This window comes from Epinephelus moara, chromosome 22, assembly GCF_006386435.1.
Source record: "Epinephelus moara isolate mb chromosome 22, YSFRI_EMoa_1.0, whole genome shotgun sequence".
Lineage (NCBI taxonomy): Eukaryota > Metazoa > Chordata > Actinopteri > Perciformes > Serranidae > Epinephelus > Epinephelus moara.
In genome coordinates, this window is record NC_065527.1 from 25,590,655 (window position 1) to 25,610,311 (window position 19,657).

The following is a 19,657-nucleotide window of genomic DNA, read 5'->3' on the forward strand; positions in this document are numbered from 1 at the left end:
AACAAGTTTAAGTTTCAAGGTAATCTCGAGAAGTCTTGTGCAGTGTTAAGAACTGTGGCAACGGAAAGGCAAAGTAAGGGGTGTTTTAAAAATGAGGAAAACGACTTGTGCGCACTTGTGACCTCGTCACAGGAAGTGAGTTTAAAGTCCCATTTTAATGTGAATATTTTTAGAAACCTGAAGGGTTAAAGCTTTTCAGTAATTCAAGTGAAAAAAGCAATGATTACAGAAAAGGATTTTTTGTGACCCCCACCCAACTAATGTCCCCAATCTCTCTGTGCACTAGTGGACCAGAGGCTCTGCAGGAAACCTCAATACCACAGCACAGTGGAAATGTCACCCATAACACTCGCCTCAGGATGCCAATCACTTCAAATTGCTCCCGACCGTGAATGTGTTTGTGTGTATACGTGTGTGTGTGTGTGTGTGTGTGTGTGTGTGAGGAGGAGAAACACCAAGGGACACGTCCATGTGTGTAAAGAGAGTATGCTGCAATTATTGATATAGTGTGCGCACAAAATCCCCCGAATCTCTACCAGAATATAAAACAAGATTTAGCGAAAGTGTATGTCGAGATTTATGTTTTTATGTTTGTGCTCAGCGACGTGGGAGCGTCTGAGTGCTAATGAGCCTGTCCATCCAAGGGGATTATGGGTTGTCTCGTCAATATGAGGACTACAGGTGTTTGTGGAACTGTGCATGATTATACATCAAAACAATGAGAATGTGTGTGTGTGTGTGTGTGTGTGTGTGTGTATGTGTGTGTGTGTGTGTCTGAGTATGAGTGTGCTGACTGGTAGGCAGAAGACAGAAACAGATGGAGAGGGTTATGGACAAATAACGCACATGAGTCTGTGAGAGAGTGGGAGTAAGCCCATGTCTGAGCACGCATATGTGGTGTTGTTTACTTCTGTGCGTGCATGTGTGCATGCATGTGATGCACACGAGTGTGTGGATATGCAAATGCACGTGTCCAAGAAATCCCGGTGTACATCTACATGCATATGTGAGGGCGTGTGCATTTGAGTGCGTGCATGTCGGGGGGGGGTATTTGGAGCACAGAGGCGCAGGTGTCCCTGGAAATGTCATCCATTTTCATCGGGATGTGGATTCTGTTGTGAACGTGTATCAGTGTGTACGAGGGAGGGCGCGTGATAGGGAGGGTGATGACAAATGACAACAAAATGAGGAAGGCAGGGGGATGGAAAGCCAAGCTGGCACAGGCTGGCATGCCAGGCTCGCTGTGTAGCCAGGGGGGGCGGGCACTCTGTCCTCACGGCAGGCCCCTCAGCCGAGCTGTGAATACAGAGACAACAGCCGGCGCATTCACTCACACACACACGCACACGCACACACACACACACACACACACACACACACACACACACACACACACACACACACAGTCCCATACGCAGAGTGGCAGCAAACAGTGATGGCATTGCAGCCTGTCACATGCAATCACACACAAACATAAACCTTTGTACAAATGCACAATAGCGGGGTGCAGGTTTGTCATATTCCATAATTTCTAATAAATTACAACTGCTCAGTCAAATAATCTGAACACTCTATGGTTTGTAATGATGAGCAATTCAGGTTATTACTCATCACAGTGATAGGATATCTTGAAGTATCAAAGGCCATGATCAGACTGCCAGCCCAAATTGTTTTTTTGGCACTTTCGGCAGTGTGGACAGCAAAAAAACACATTAAATGTGACTTTTGCAAATCTGATCCAAACCACATTTGAAGGGGGTTTGAAATGCCATTCAAATTGGATTTCTACAGATGCATCTCAGTCCGGATGCTCAGGCCGCACATATCAATTTTCACAGTGTCTTTGAACACAACACACGATGATGACGTCAAAGCCAGAGTGACGGAAGTGCAGAACAGATCCATGCTGCGATGAGCAGAACGCTAAAGATGACAACATGAGGAAAAACAGTCTATGAACAGATGTCAAAACAAACTGTTAAGATAGTGAAATGATGGACCTCCATTTCTCATGCTTCCATGATGGAAGGCTGCATCACTAGCGTTGCTACATACCTACTAATGCCTACATCATTACCACAGCAACCCATGCAGAAAGATTGATGATGTCTGGAGACATAAATCCGATCCGATTACGGACAGTCTGACAGATCTGATTTGAGAAACAAATCTGATTTGCCTGCAGTCTGAACGTAGCCAGAGGAGACAAGTCAATGGAGAAAATGATTTGCCACCTACCAGAGTCTTGATTAGTTTTACCGACTGGTGGGGCGTTTTCAGGCATTTTTAAAGCTTTGTGGGTCGATCACATGTTGATGTCACAAGGTTATTTGTGGGATTGAAGCCCCTGGGAACAGAGCCAGTCTGGCCTGACTTTAGCATAGTGGTGACGATCAAGGACTTTTTCCCAGTCACAATCATTACAAAACTGAGCATCTCTTCCACTCAGGAATTACTCATCATAATAAAAAGTTACAAAGTCACCCCCTGAGTTGTTTGGTTCAAATCTCTGTCAGTGCTTGCATTTGCACAAGGCTCTTTGAGTATTTGGTTAACTATTCAATATTTAAAGATCCAAGTGTAAATGTCTAAGATACACAAAGTTGTGAGGGGTACATGGAGACTAATGCACATGTATGCTCTGTAGGCTAAAAAACAAAGTCTGATGAACTTGTTCAAAGTATGCTCCTGAGAAACTTTGATTGAAACGAATAGACCCCACGCTGGGATGTCAGGATTGCAACGTCAGCACATTTCTCACATGCCACTTAGAGTTGGGTATCAAACTCGGTAGTTTTAGGGTGCCGACCAAATTTTGCCGAATTTTGGTCTGTAAGAGAGAAAGGCGGGTTCAGACAATAGGCAGAAGCACCACAAGCACCCTGAAGCAGCGTCTGGTCTGTTGTCTTTTCGACTTTGTTTTAGAATTAGCCTAGTATCCCTAGTGTTTAGTGTCCGTTTCCACTGTGAAAAGTTGTGGATGGTACCAATGGCAACGTTCTGTACCGTCCCCATTTTTGGTCCCCCTTCCAAAAAAAGGTACCGTTGGGTATCAGTACCAAAGGTCAGGTATCGGCACCAGTATTGGTTCAGATGTAACGGTACCCAACCCTAATGCCATGTGACTTAATGAGTTATGGGACTTCAACATGTGGACAACCCAAAAAAATTGAAAATGCCGGAGATCACCTCACCAAGAAGCAGAACTGGTTGAGCTGTTCCACATTTTCCAAGACTAATTCTGCAAATCCAGTCAACTTTGACTTCGCACTTCTAGATACATTAAAGATATTATTTTTTCATTTCACTCCTGTGACCACGGTGACACCTGCATGCCTAAAATAATTACTGCTTTAATGCCATTCCTGTTAAGACTTACTTTTGAATAAGAGCACGTGCGTGTGCACCGCTGCGCTCCTCGTCTTTTGACCATTTTGACAGAATAAGTACATTTCTCTGAGGTTAAGTGGGGGCGGACAGATCTATAGACTGATCCCACATCAATTTTGAACAGATGGAAAGTTATTACTGGAGGTTGAATGGGGATGGAAAGAGGTGATTGTGGGACAGCGGGGCAATTGCTCGACAGTGCCTTCTCACCTACAATATATTAGAAGACAGAAGACGATAGATGCACATGAATGGCAGCCAGGTGGCATGCACATGTGTGTATCTGTGCATGTATCTTGTGTGGAATTTCAAGTTGTCCTACTCTGTTCCCTAGAGCCCAACAAATATAACTCTTTGACATCTCTGCCTGCATGACATGGCTGCATGTGCACAATAACACGGAAGTACTTGTACGCCGTCTAGGGCACCAGCGTCCCTCTGTTGTGTCACTTCAGGACACAAAAAATTAGACACTCTGACATAAGCAGACTGAGAATTTCTTTTCAGGCTTAGAGGCAGCTTGTCCTCACCCAACCTTTTATGTGTTTCACACAGGATTCACAGTCTGTGCCTAACAGCAACCGTGCCCTTAAGTCATGAGTGTCATCGACTCTCAGGGGCAGCGGTGATTTGACTTGACACTAAATGGGTTTGTCTTTCAGCTAATTATTTCCTGCCTCTGTAAACACATGATCACATATAGGCCGTATCAAGACAATATTCATTTTTACACAATCTTTAACTATGGTGCATATTTATCCATTAGTCTCTATTTTATTATGTTTGCATATCAAGATGGGTATTGATATTGTCGCTGAAGATTTACATCACTGGGTGCGGTTACATGATGGCTTCTCATTTGGAATGAAATAAATCTGAATGAAATCATTCGGAATTAAAGTTTTTCCAGGTAGTTTACACGGGAAATATTCATTCAGGTGTTTACAAGATCACATTTAATAGGAATGAACTTTCATTCCGAATGAAAAGGGAATTAAACTGTCCATGTAAACGCACTCACTGTCTTGTGAAAACAATGTATCTCCAAGATGTCCACTTTTTAAGAGCTAAGAAATAAACTACTACTCTTTATACTACTTTATTTGTTTTATTGTAAAGCACTTTGTCACTTTGTTCTGAAAGGTGCTCTATAAAAAGTTATTATTATTAGTATTATTATGTTGCTTTGCATCTTTGCACAGTTTTACAGTTTCAAATATTTCACTTTGAGTGGCGTTGGACATCCAGCTGTCTCATTGCTAAAGCCACTCCCACGGGCAAATCATACACTACTTGTCGTCCACTCCATAAGTTTTAGAGGACTAAAAACTAACTTAATTTTATGGATCATAAAACCAGCTCCAAAACTGTCCTGGCATTTTTCTGGTCCTTCTCAGCATGGTCAGTCTGTCGGACTATTGATTAACTCTCACTACTGCAAATCTCTCCCCAAGTTTAGCTGACCCTGACCCCAACCCTTAGCCTGGAAATCCAGACTCAAATCTAGAAAGTTTTTTGAGTCTGGCCCTCACCGATACATCCTTCCTACCCAAGGGGCGGCACTAACTGAGGCATTTCAAATGCAGCCGCACGCAATTGGATAGCACGATGGCCAATCAGAGCAAAAAACAAGGTGACGTATTTATTGCAGTTAGCCCCATTTGTTTGCCAAACAGTGGGGCTAACTGATATATTATGCTTTTGCCGTATCCCGTCGGCAAAACAGCAAAAACGTCCTTCCTGGAAACGAAGGCTTCTAGGGCAGTCTTCTGTTCCTCTCTCAAGGAAAAAAAAAGTGTAGTTGGCTTAGCGTTTCTTTCAAAGCTAAACTGAATGGACGCAGTCCTTCGGCAGCTACTTTACTTTTCCACTCCTACGGTGCAGCGCTGTCCTCATCATGTTACGCCCGCCTAGTGCCCGCCTCTCTCAGATAGACTGATCTGATTGGTCCGATGGCGATTCAGTGGGCTCTGCTCATCGGGGCCAGATTCCCATGCAGTGCAAATTAGAATTTGCTAAAAAAAATTTAAATAAATGCTCAGAACGCCCATTGGCTATGGTAAAATAGCCAGCTATTTACAGACTGGGCTACAGAAAATAGCATGCTCTTTACACCATCAGTCAGATAGATATGTCTCCCAAGAGGAGGACAAACGATGCTGCATTGTTGATCTTCCCTCAACGTTCCATTTTGATTTACATACTATTGTCCCTTCTGTATGTAATTTCAATTTCCTGTTGAAGAACACAATTCCCCCACAGGGATATATCCAGATTTCTTAATATGCCAGGTTATACATTAGGTTTTACCTGCTGATTTAATTAAAAGCACTGAAAATAAGAGCAACTAATTTCAGCTCCTACAGCAAGTACCAAATGTATTGTGGTTCACTGTGGCAATTTTGTAGTGGTCCCAGAATGATTATGAACTGAAACTGGGAAGAAAAGGGAAGAGAAATGAAGGTAGTGGCATGACAGGGAACAAAGCTGTCTTAGTAGTCTCTTTTTATGCCTTACTAACATCATACCTGTCATTTCCTTATATACAAGAGTTTCTCTTTCAGGATATTTCCCTCCTTAACCGAATGTTTGATTCAGCTCAGTGGTCATGTCTGAGGCCGAGAGAAATGAGGCTGTCATGTCGGTTGAGTTAGCAACATGATTAAGCTGGATGCCAACCTTTTCTAACTTTGATGCATTCATGTCGGCTGTGTTTAATTCATGAGTCTGGTGTTAAAGATTGAAAGTGGTAAGAGGAGGAGGAGAAGAGAGGGAAGGATGGAGGTAATACGTTGTAATTTACTGGTTTATCCCACCTTGCACTGCTCCGCCCGTGCCTCCTCTATTTCTATTTCTGGTTTTACTTCCTTTTTCTCCATTCTACTTCTCATCACCCCCTATGATTGGCACTTTTTCCTCTCTCTTCCACATCTTTCCCAGTTTTTCGCCTCCAACCTTCTCATCTTTACTCTCATCCAACACTCATTTCTTCCTACTTCTTCCCCCGCATTGTCCTCCCTCCTTTCATTTACACGACCCATCCTCCCCTCTTTCTTCTCCCTCACTCCCATCTCTCACAGGCATCTCTCCACAACACTATTGTGTGCGTTTCAAATCATCCTCCGCTTTTACAACTCATATTTTATGCATTCAGCTCTTATGCATAGCAACTAACAAACAGCAACCACTAGAATTCTGACTTCTCTTTTCTGCATCGCTATGTTCTCCTTCCTCCTCGCCTTCCCCCCTTACATTTTCATTTCCTTCCATACTCATAATGTCCTCTGCTTTCTTTTTTCCCCCGCTACTTCCTTCCTTTCTTTCCTTGCCTCACTCTCCCTAGGTGAAGGAAGGCAGAAGAAGGATGAATGGTGAATGCTTGGCCTCCCTCCAGCTCACATTTTCAATAACCAAAGGACATTTTAATGGTCCTTCTGCAAGTGAGCGCGCACACACAGGTGCATGTATGTCTATGTGGGAATGTTTCTACATTTATAACAGTGTGTGCAAATGCTCCAAGTCTCGGTGTGTATTTGTGCTGTCTGCCCACTTACTGTATGGCTGGCCAGCTAAACAAATACATCAGACGCTGGGCTCAAAAGAACACATTTGTCTTTCTCTCAGGAGAATGTGAATTATTTAAAATGAAAGCTGGGGAGAGAGAGAGAGATGACTAACAGTAGCGGGTGACGTGGCTGGAGAGGAGAGGGATGGAGAAAGATGGAGGGAGGGGGAAAGAGCAGATGGGCAGGGTTGGCACTGAGCCAGGGAGAGCTGGTATAAAGTAAAGGGGTTAAAAAAAGAGTGTGATAAAAGAGAAAAGGGGCATGAAAGAGGAGTCAGAAGCTCGAGAGGGAAAGTGGGGGTGGTAAGTGATAGCGGCTTTGAGAGGCTTTTGTATAAAGGCACAAATCAGTTGGAGGGAGGCGAGGAAAGGACGGTTTAAGAAAATAAAAGTCAAAGAAGAAAATACGAGGCGACGTCTGTCTGAGACAAACAGAGTTCGGGGGGAAATGACAAGAAGGGACAAAAGGCAGAAGGGGAGGATGAGTGCGACAGAGGGAGCGACTTTAGAAACATATGATTGGCCACTTGTGCCAATTTCGACCACACGAGTGCACACAAACACACTCGCTCTCTCTCCCTCCCCCCTAACACACACATCACATGAATCCCCAAGCTTCTCCAGTAGATCTCAGCCTGTTAACCTGACTCACCCTGCCTCACCCCATCTCACCCGGCCACATGGTCCCCACAGGGGGGAGGCAGGGAGGGGTGGAGAGACAGAAACAGCGAGTTAGAGTGAAAATCGAAAAGAAAGAGGGAATGTGGTGACATGAAAGCAAAGAGATAGAGAGAAATAAATAGGAAAAAGAGAAATGAGTAGGTAGAGGACGGGAGAAAGAAAGCAAACTAACCGAGGTTTCAGAGGAAGTCATGAAGCACTGCTGGGATCAGTGGGCTAGAAATTAAGTGCACACTTCTTTGGCAGCGTCGGGAGTGCATGGGGGGTAAATGGGTGAGGGAAATAAAGAAGCGAGAAGGGGGGGAAAGGGGAGGAGAAGGGAGGCGTGTAGTAAATTACAGAGGGAAGGAGAGCAATAGGAAGGAATAGCAGGGTGGCGAATGTGCCTGGAGCCGGATTGTGGAGCAGCAAACAACGGAGATAATAAGAGAATCTGCTGAAGGCACACGCTACACTCAGTAATTATATAGAAAGAGCAGCCTGCTTTAATTAGAACAGGATGGAGCTCATGAGTGTGACAGAAACACGCACAAACACACATGAAACATAGCATTTGCGAGGTGAATTATTACATAATTTATCTCTCCCTCGGTCTGTTCCTGCTGGTGGCATTTCATAATGAGATGGGAGAACATGTAAGAGCGCTCATCACCGCGAGTACACGCAGCGCAAATTTGTGAATGCACGCGGGGTCAAGATATATGGTAACAATGCTACGCGCTGACAGAGAGCTAAAGCTAAAGGATGCTACTGCACTATATCACTTCTAACTGCTCCGTTTATTTAATTCCCTCTTCTTCTTTTCCTGCGTCTACACTTTTATTACACAAGAGGAAGCTGACTGGGCACATATGCTAATTTTCAATAACATCCTCCTTCACATTTACACTCCTCTTCACATTCACAATTAGAAGCTGGTCAAGTGCCACCACTGTCTTACAGTCCTGCGAGCAACTGGGGATTAAAGTGTTTCTCATTCATTTAAAATGCCAGGATTTTTTTTTTTCCCCCATTCATTCATCGTTTCTATAGTTCATTTGTGGTGACTCAATTTGACGAGACAAAGCAAGGGAAACAGAGGATAATAGCATTTTAACACTGCATGAATTTTCTTGCTCCGGCTTTCTACAATTAGACATTCCTTCAGTTATTATGCACAAAGCAGGGGAGCTGAAAATCCTCATATTTCTCACAGATTTAAATCCAAACACTTTTTTTTTTTAATCCAATCGGACTTTAACTGTGTTTTTGGGTCTATTTTGTTTTGTTTTTTATTAAAAAAAGCCTCAGCATATTAGGGGGAATGGATATAGGGGCATTAGTCTCACTTTAGGCGTGTTTCTGTGTTCGACAAAGTTCCAGCTGCTCCACATTTCATCTGTGTTCTTATAAAATTAATGATTCAGAGTGAATTGTGGTTAAAATGTAGGTGAATTTGCACCTGTTGCTGCTGATAAAGCACACTGTTTCTAGTATTACTTTGTTTGGAAATTGTTTTTTTTTATATGTTAAAAATCAATGTTTGTAAATTGGTGGTAAGCACATACAGCTGCTTTAATTTAAATGTTAGGTGGGTTCATTTTAAAAGCCCTCAGGGTTTTTTTTACCACCTGTACATTTTATTTTATTGTATTCGTTTGCCCCGTTTGTCTTATTATATTATCTGCACAAACAAGAACTGAACTGAAGTTGAAATCTCTATCTCTAGCTCACCACAGTATATAGAGGAAGTGTAAAAACAACAAAGAAAAAAAAAAAAAAACACCCACTCAAATTCACACCTGGACCTTATGGAAAAAAATGTAATAAGCAAACAGGCCTGGACTATTTGCTCTATTTTCTCATTAAAGCAGTGCCTCACCCACAAAATAATCATTCATATATTAATTACTCCAAAAACGACAAAAATCCCTGATATATTGAAGTCACAGGCGCCTGCTTTAACCACACTATATCAAAACATCCATTTACAAACTCCCACACACTCTCACACTACCTGTGCATTATGATGCAAGTCTCATTTATCCAGTCGGATGCTTAATACTTCCCAAACACATGCATTTTCACCAAAACCTTTCTATTCAAAACAAACAATCTTGGGCATGGACGAGTAACACGCATGGGCAAGTGCGTGCATTTGAACGTTGCTCAATGGAATACATGGGCAGAGTTCAAATGCACACGCTTGAGAAGTACTGAGTATACAACTGGATAAACAAGACTTAGGGCCCGTCCCATTGCTGCCCCTTAAATCTTCCACTTGGTATTGAGTGCCCTCGTTTGTGAGATAACCCTTGATGAGGGAAGTGAGAAATATTAGGGTAGAGATCTTTCCCTAAGAAATGGGACACCACCACCACGGCATACATCATGTGTAGTAGCGACGCAATGAAAATGCCGGCTCCAGCGCTTGTGTTGTGGCGTGTGCTATGTTTGAATCAATGGAGAAGAAATGCTGAAAACAGAAGGTTTTCTAGTTCTGATCAATTTTGTGAGGGCAAGTCGATTTGTTTAAATATGTTGACGCTGCATTCAACTGCGTTGCTGATGAGTTTACGCTAGTCCAACCATCTGTTGTTTGTATAGCCTACATTCCGTTCGTACAGTAACAAAATGTTTTCCAAAACTTGCCGACGTTGCTGACTTCACAAGGTGTTCTGGGAAATTTCATCTTCCACTTCGTTGGAAGTGTGGGTCGGGGCTGCCTTGGAATCTAGGGTGGGTTTTAAGTGTTGGAAACCACTTCCACTACCTCAGTTCTGTTTTGGGACACCACTAGCCTAAACGTGAACGCGCACAACCAAGTGCAAGTGGGTGTTTCTAGGGGAAGTGTGGGTATTGGGACAGGCCCTTAGATTATACTGTAAGAGTGCATAAATGGATGCTTTCATATGTTTTAGCTGTTGTTAAACGTGGCCCCCATTTACTCCAGTTGATCAAGAACTTTCTCCATTTTTGGATTCTTCACTCACTGTGGAGGCATGCAAGAAAAACATTGTTTTCTTCACAAATTAAACATAACACGGGGTGAATAATTGATATACAAATGATCATTTTGTGGGTGAACTATTCCTTTAAACAAAGTTACTTCAGCATTACAATGGCAGAAAAGGAGAGAGAATACATGTCACAAAAACGGACGCTATAATCTGAAGTAATCCAGTGTTGCCTGGGTCTGGCGGGACTGTTACACCGCGTGTGGTAATAATCCTCTTCTCTACTGCACAGCATTATCTGCTCACACCATTATCAGTAGCTTCTCACTGGCTATTCGATATTATTGACCAGCACAGAGACGCTTAGTGCATTTGCTCTCACTCAGTAACACAATTAGGACCCTGGAGTAAATAAGATGTAGTTACAGAACCTGCATACAAACAAACAGAGAAATTAATTGAACATCACGGTTACGTTTTAATTGCCTGCTTTGCATTCATCATATCATGTCTCACAGTGGTCAGTCATGCATGTGCGCAAGAAACACACAATAAGCATGATTGTGACATGTGCGCACAAGGTCGCGCTATCCACTTCTACCAGGTACACACAAACACACACAATGAAATCAACCCAAGTGTGTGTGTGTGTGTGTGTGTGTGTGTGTGTGTGTGTCTGCTGTGTGGTTGCACTTGCAACAGTATCCTACTGAATGTGTGCCCTTACTCTGTGTGTGTGTGTGAGCAGTCCCAGCGCAATTCCTCAGTTTAGTGGAGCATTACGGCTGATCAATAGCTCTGGTGCAGTGGGAGATGTCGAGGTTGGGGCTGCATATTCATGCCATTACGGCTGAACTGAGAAATGAGGCACTACAGGGGAAGTTATGTGTGTGTACATTTGTGTGTGTGTGTGTGTGTGTGTGTGTGTGTGTGTGTGTGTGTGTGTGTATGGGTAGATTCTGTAAGGGGGATGACAGGCCCTGTCACCTGGTAGACCACACTGTAAGATGCTAAACTGTACCCAGGGAAGATCCGCTACCAAAAGGTGCAGCACAAGATGTCTCTTTCTCTCTCTGCCTGGGCTTCCTGTCTTCATTGGTGCTGTCACGTCTGGACTTCACCATCCTAGCCTGCTCCATTGGCACCAAGCCTGGCCTGTCCTGTTTTCCCTTTAGTCCTGCTTTTGTCTTTAAAACTTTCTATTCTCCTGTCACTGTCAGAAATCATGTATTTTCCTCTCCTCGCCTTCGTCTTTCCCGTGTTTCCTGACTGTGCTCATAGCTCATCACCACTCTGCGCTCAGTGTCTGTTGGTCAGATTTTATCGTCCTCAACTCAGCCTTTATTGTAGACAAAGCATTGTTGGTAATTACAAAAAGCAGGTCAAGCAACACATACTTTGTCTGCACACAGACCGACTGCCAATATCAGTGGGCAGTGCTTATCTCCAACTGTCAAACACTTACTGTAGGACCAGAAATTCTGCAACGCAGCCAAAGTTCTGCATGACTTATGATCAGCAGAGTTGATTCCTCCAACTTTTCAACTAATACTTTTTTCTATTTTCACTCAACTTCTGGTTCCTCTAAAAAGCTGAGTGTTGCTTCTGTCTGTCTGGTCCTTTCCAAGTTGTCTTCCTATTACCCACTTTTTCTTTTGCCTTTATTCTGCTTCTCAAAACATCATAATCATGCAATCCCAAACCAGCCAAACTTCTTGGGAAAGATGAATACAACTCTGTTCTAAGAAGTTTGCATACACATTCTACTTGTTAGGTTTCAAGTTGTTCGATGTGCATTCCTCTTTGTTTAATCTCAGAATGCATGCAACTGGTCGCACAAGAACGAGGCTCATTTCCACTCCCACAGTGACTATAAATGATAAAGACACGCCCTGAAATAATGACCTGTTTTCATCAGTACTTCTGCCCCCACTATTCACACCAGGCATAGACTGTATATGAAGATGAACAACATGACAGCTCCAAGAAAGTTAATGGTGCGTTCCATATAGATCTTACCGCTAGTAAGACGGTAGGAAAGACAGGAAGCTGCGCAAAATTACGCAGTTTCGAAAGACTGACGGAAGCAACTTGGGGGCGTAATTGACTCATTTAAAATAAAAAATGACCTTAGGACAACAGAGTGACAGTAACAAGTTGTTTCTTTTGTTCCTTACAAATAAATTTTGCAGCTTACTCAATCAGTGCAAACAAGGGTTGCCTCCTTTGTCTGGCTCAAAGCCAAAGTGTTGCCATAGTGGTGCATTCCTTGATTTCGTCGAGACTAAATTGTCCGCCATTAGCGACTCCCCGTCACTATTAAACAAACTCTGCGCACTCGCACCTCTTAGCTCAGTCCCCGCCCCAACCCCCCTCTCTCTCCTGTTCGCTGTGCGCTTGGTGAAGAGGCAGACACAGGTGCTCACAGACTCGGGCGTACTATAAGCGGAGCGGACTCCATGTAAAAATGTCCGTGAAAAATCCCCGCAATGTGAAAAATACATGCCGAACAGTCTTTTGTGTGACACTGGTGAGCGGAGCGAAGTCCGCGCGGTCGTGCTTTGCGCGCACAGGGCTTGCGGACGTCCACTTTTACCGGTGGCGGACCTCCGCGGCGTCCGCTCCGCGTACGTTCTGCCCGAGTATGCCGTCCGGTCGGCCTCAAAAAATAAAACCCGGTCCAAGACGGAGTACCGGACCAAATTGGTATTACCGAGAACCGACCCAACCCTACTGTGCCCTATATTTACCATAAGTGGCTCTGCTTTTTACCATTATATTTACTGTTTAGCAAATTTGAGTCTTCATTTTAATTACTCGTACACATTATAATGGTGCCTTATGGGAATGCTTTGTGATGTGTTGTTGTGCGTGGAATGTCGTGTATGTGTTGTTTATCCGTTGGTGTTGGTGAAAGTAGCTAGCAGTGTTGCTAATAATAAAGGCCCCACTACTGCAATGGCGACGACTGCTTTCTTGGAGGCATCAGTCTTTGTTTAAGTTTAGGTAGTAAATGGAAAAAACGCAAATAGGGACGCATATCGCCAATTTAAACAGGAAGTTACGACATTTTACGACATTATCTTGAGTCTCACCCCTCGTAGCAACGTAAATGGATCACGGCATTAGCCAAAACATTTAGATCAGCTGGCTGCAGTATAGGTCACAAACCCCGCCCCCCTCCATGTCAGCAGATGGGACATGGGCCAAACTAAAAAAGTACGTCAAATAAAGTTTTCCCAAATATGGTTTCTGTCATTTGAGGTACTTCTTATTATGCTGATGTATGTACAAGATATTTGATGCTATAAAAATGGGGTTTGACATCATGATTTACAACTGTGTGTGCCAATCAGTGAGCTCATAATCAATGGCGCTACTTGTAATTGGTTGAAGATCGCTACTGTGCAGACTCTGGCTACAAATGACATCACCAGCGCAGCATGGCAACAGTTGTATCCAGGATATTCTGGCTTCATTTTTCTACAGTGGGAGGAAGTGGAGATGTGTAACATGTGTAACATTATTGGCAATGAGCTCCAAGTGAAAAACAGTATCAAGGTCTCAACTTGGATTAAAAAAAACAAAACAAAAAAACAGCTGTGAGTTGGAACTGTAAATCACAGCCATAAAAACGCACCGTTGGCAGAAGGAAACAAAACAGTAGAAGTTAATGTCCAATAATAGCAATCAATTGCAACCATCAGACAGAACAACAACTCAAGAGTGCAGCACTCCTACTAAATTACCCAGTCTGCACAGTCTGCTGTCCGGTGACTACAACACCCACGTTGCATTGCACAACAATGCAAGATGGGGTGCGAAAGCTAACGGCAACAGTCAGGCGATCAAACTGCCGCTGCTGTATGAGCAATGGGTTGTGACAAAAGATTCCAGTGATGTCCCTCTGTGTTTACGTCAGAGTGCAACACCCCACGCCACCCACCGGCTTTTCACTGGCAATACTTGTACAATACTATGTACAGTAAGTCTGTGTGTGTGTGTGTGTGTGTGTGTGTGTGTGTGTGAAAGACAGTCAGGCCACATGCAAATGTTAGAGGAGAGGCTGATGGTGGGCACAGCCATCTGAAGAAAGACATTAGTCACCGCATTCACACTCATTCACTCATCCACAAACCAAGGTGTTCAGCCCGTTCAGCCTTCACACACCACGCCTCACATGTCGATATGTGTGACAACAGTCTCTGGGCGTACGCATGAAACAAGGTAACATCAAGGATAAACTGAGGCTCTCCACGTTGATGTCATTGTCAGTGTTGAACAAAAGCAGGCATGGATTGAAATGAGTGAGAAAGGCTTTTCTGTACCTCTATTGTCCACTCTGTATCCTCCTTGTCTCTACACTTGTTAACAGTCCTTTCTTCTTCACATCTCCTCTCGTTCCTTGCTCACATGCAATTACCTCTACTGTTCCCCTTCACTCTTACAGCATCTGTCGTATCTTAACAGCTCCGGTGTCTCTTTTTACATAGATCGAACCTTTCCTCCCTCTCGTCTTCTTTCCGTTCGTTTTATCTCTTCTTCTATTCTCTCCAACATGCACAGCCTCATTTTTCACTTCCAGCTTCTTCCAGCTTCTGCTTTCCCCTTCTCACCTCACCTGTCAGATTCTCTTCTGTTTCACTGCAAAAGTCTTCATTGTATTGAGTCATCTCTGTCTATCATTTGAAAATTTTAAAAACTAGAGTTACTACCTTGTGGCGAACCAATCAAATTGAAGTTACAGTTTACATCTATGTCTGTCCAGCCTTATATGCCTCCAGTATGGATGTTGCTGCAAATAATCTACATATTCTGAAACACAGATGCTTCACACACATGTTCAACCCGGCAGCACATATCTATACAGTCAGCACAGTTTGAAGGCGGACACCTAAGATGAGTGTCACCAATTCAGTATCCAATCAAATGTCAAAGTTATGGTGTTTAATAATAGCCAGAAAAGTGTTTTTGCAGAACAATATGATGTCACATGGAAGTTGACCTTTGACCTTTTGGGTATAAAGTGTCATCAATTCATCCTTTTGTCATAATCAGTTTATGAATTCTTGAGTTATGGCTAAAAACATATTTTTTGAGGTGTTGACCACTGAAATGAAATTAGTTCATCATAGAGTCTGCGTGGACGTTTGTGCCAAATTTCAAGAAATTCCTTCAAAATTCGTTATTGAGATATCATGTTCACCGGAATGGGATGAAGGGGCAACCCAAAGACAAAATGCTACGGCCAAGGCTATTGCCTGTGAGAAGGAATACAAATCTGGGGAAGTGAAGTTAGACAGAAATGCACAAACGAGACAACTCATTTCTACAAAATCCTTAAACCAAGCTGAATCATACTGGAAACAACTAGATTAATCACACTGTGCTGGCAGATTTTTAAAAATGTTTCAAGAAAATGCAACTTTTAGGGCTCAAAAATACACAAACAAACTTGATTTCTCACTTTCTGTTTTTTCCCCTCATACCAGAGAAATATTTCACAGGTTTTTTTTTGTTATTTTGGCAAAGAAATAATCAACAGGACTTAAAGCAGTCAAATCAACTTTCCTCCCTCCTTCTCCTACCTTCACAACTGCCTCGCAAACATTTCTTTGCCTTGTTCTTGTATTTGTTTGTTTCGTTCTCCCCTCCTCACATCCCTTTCTTGTTCCTTTTGTTCCCGCTTTGTTTTCTGGCCTCTTTCATCTACCCCATGCATCCCACTGTCTATTTATTCATTGCCTACCTTCACAGCTGCTGTGTCCCTCCTCGTAGCCAGCGCTGCAGCTGCACTTCCCAATGGGCACCAGCCATTCACCCTCGGCGCTGCAATGCATCCTGGGAGGGCTGTCAGCATCAACCTCAGAGTTGTTGACGCAGGTGCCGCGCACCTCCACCAGCGTGGCGAAGGCTGCCTCAGCCACCGTGTCCGGGAACACTGCCAGGTTCTGGACGGTGGCGAGGCAGCGCTTGTAGTACACTCGCACGGCAACCAGGGCTACGCAGGCACCGACGTCCTGGAAAGCCAGGTGGAAGCCCTTGCGGTTGAGGTGGCCGATCTCGCGCACCTCCGTGTTCAGCTTCATCTTCCTCTCGCCCAGGTCGCCCTGCGTGAAGCTCTCGTCGGCAGCGATGGTGTCGATCTTGGTGTAGCGGTCCTCTCGGGTCACGCCCCCGAGGTCCCTGTCGGACTCGACATAGAGGAGGTTGAAGGTCTCCTTGCACGTGCCTGCTACGCCGGGGATGCTGTTGCAGTCACGCAGCGTGAACTGGAGCTCCACGAAAATGCGCTGGCCACCTCTGCGCGCCACCCAGCCCGTCTGCAGCCAGTTGTTCTGCTGCGTGGGTTCCATCACATTGCACACCTGGTACGTCCGGATAGGCTTGTACTTCTCATCGACACCGCTGATCTCCTCCCACTGTAGAGACGGACGCAGGTGGAGAGAGGGACAAAACAGAGGATTAAAGGTGGAGGTGGAGGACAAAACAGATGGGAAGGGAGTCGATGATATCATTAAAACAACAGAGGAAAAACAGCGGGGAGTTATGAGGGAGTGAGAAGACAGAACCAAAGTAAAGTGGGGTGGGTGAGAGGCAACAAGGATAATGAAAAAGAAAGCCAAAAGTTACAGAAGGAAAGAATACAGTCGGCACAGGTTAACAGTCTAATGACATAATCTGATGAGTGGGTGTGTGGGCGTCTGGAAAAGCATCGGCACTCAGATTGTTTTAATAACGTCACAGAGAAAATGACAAACCGCACAACCGCAGTCATTACATCAGCCTTGAGTGGTGTTTCTGAAACTGTGGGTCAGACCCCAGCCGCTTTTTCGGCTGGTTTCTTTTCATCTCCGCCGCCTTTGTCACTAAAAGTAATGGCATTTGAGAGGAGTGTTTGTTAAATATTTCTGCCTACGCTCTGCTGCTACACTCCCAAGAAATAGTACGGTAGAAAGGTTATACAGTAAGATGAATCTAAGATGTGAAAAATGAAAGGAGGCAAGTGTAAACATGGCATTTCAAAACAACTTCTTAGGTTCACATTTAGTCTCAACATGGCACTGATGTCTAGAAATACTGAAAGAAACTGATTTCTGTTGATGCTATTTTGAAAATGGTGATGGAAAAAAAGGGGTTTCTCTTTGATTTATTTCAATAAGTGGTAATTATTGGTGCATCTGCTGACACAAGTAAAATGACTAATGTAGAATTCAAAGCAACTGTAGCCTTTCTTTAGATACAGTATTACCACCAGTTTAGAGACTGTACAGAAGTTATTAGGAGGTGGCGGGTTCAGAAAGTGGATGTTTTTTTATGTTTTTCTTTTTGCTGAACTGAACTTTTTGGTGAATGATATTGTCATTTTTTCAAAGTTCACATCAACAGCATGGCTTTCATGTGTGCTTCAGGTCATAAGCGTGTTTAGCCATGTGCACAGGGCAACAATCAGATCATAATTCTAACAATTGGTAGCTGTACGAAAACTTGAGTCCATTGAAATATTAAAGATTTAAATTCTATACGCACTTTAAGTCATTAATGATGAGTGGACTGAACTGATTCCCTATATATTATTCTGAGTACTTTGGGGAAGGTGTTGCAGTTTTTCTCTTAGCCAAGCAGGGGTGGGGGTGGCTGGAGTACAAAAAATGTATAGATGATGGAGAAGGTGTTTTTTTTATTTTCTTTTATGAAATGAAAAATGGGGTTAGGCTTAATGATGTGTGGCATTAGTCAGTCGAGAATTAAACGTAGCTACCCTCGCTAGTTGGTTCCTGAATTACGCTAAACGTATTAAGATGCCAAAAAGGAGGAGTTTGGATCAGCATGAGAGACTAAGCAGTGGCTCCAACCATCAACAGATCTCTCACTGTCTCTCCGTCCCTGTCTCTCTGTCTCTCTGTCCCTGTCTCTCCGTCTCTCTCTGTCTGTCTTTCTGTCTCTCCGTCCCTGTCTCTCTGTCCCTGTCTCTCTCTCTCTCCCCGTCTCTGTCTGTCTTTCTGTCTCTCCGTCCCTGTCTCCGTCCCTGTCTCCGTCCCTGTCTCTGTCTCCGTCCCTGTCTCTCTGTCTCTGTCTCTCTGTCCCTGTCTCTCTGTCTCCGTCCCTGTCTCTCTGTCTCTGTCTCTGTCTGTCTCTGTCTCTCTCTGTCCCTGTCTCTCTGTCTCCGTCCCTGTCTCTCTGTCTCTGTCTCTCTGTCCCTGTCTCTCTGTCTCCGTCCCTGTCTCTCTGTCTCTGTCTCTGTCTGTCTCTGTCTCTCTCTGTCCCTGTCTCTCTGTCCCTGTCTCTCTGTCTCCGTCCCTGTCTCTCTGTCTCTGTCTCTCTGTCTCTCCATCCCTGTCGCTGTCTCTCTCTCCCTGTCTCTGCCTCTCTCTTTTACGCTCACAAACACACACATGCACTCACAGACTCAATGGACGGAACCAAGTCTGTAGTCTTCATAGGCTGAATGGCATGTGTTTTTCGGGACTTTAAATACACAATAAATAAATGTTATTTGTTAACTTTTATTTACTGATTTTTCATCATGTTTCGTAGGACAATGTGCCATGATCATGTTTTTTTCAGACAATGTTTATCCTTCTAGATTAAAGTGTGCTCAATTTTGACTGTTTTCTGAGTGTTGCCGTATGTTTAGACCAGTTGACTAGGCCAAGTTTAAATTTAGTCTTTAGTAACATCCTAAGTTAAGCCTCCCAACCCCCGCCACCACTCAAATAACTTTCACACTGTCCCTAAAAATGTGCAACAGTGGCAGAGTCAATATCTTGATTTACTTTGCATGTCAGCATTTGCTGTATAAAGTGTGAAAAACTTTAAAACTTTTTATCTGATATATCATCGTCCGTGTCACTATTTGAATTCCTGAGAATGACTCTGACTTGACAGACCTGAAAGTAAACGGAGCACAAAATGTGGCTCTCTCGCATACAAAAGCATATCCACGCAAAGCGAAGCAGACAGTGGAAATAGATTATCTGTAATGGTTACGTGATGAACTGCACTAATGTTGAGGTGACTTCATCAAAGTGGATGCAGTGTGTTCTCTCTCAGTTCTATCGGGGATGGTGGGCGAGTCTCACAG

At 43.7% G+C, this 19,657-nt stretch overlaps 1 protein-coding gene across 1 annotated transcript in view; it reads right to left on the reverse strand.

The window, feature by feature from the left end:
• The window catches only part of LOC126384058 (ephrin type-A receptor 7-like), a 209,745-nt gene that overhangs the window by 136,172 nt on the left and 53,916 nt on the right, over positions 1 to 19,657 (reverse strand). Inside the window, exon 3 of the mRNA XM_050034916.1 lies at positions 16,322 to 16,994. Within this exon, the coding sequence (XP_049890873.1) occupies positions 16,322 to 16,994 (673 nt within the window). The remainder of the gene's footprint in view (positions 1 to 16,321; positions 16,995 to 19,657) is intronic.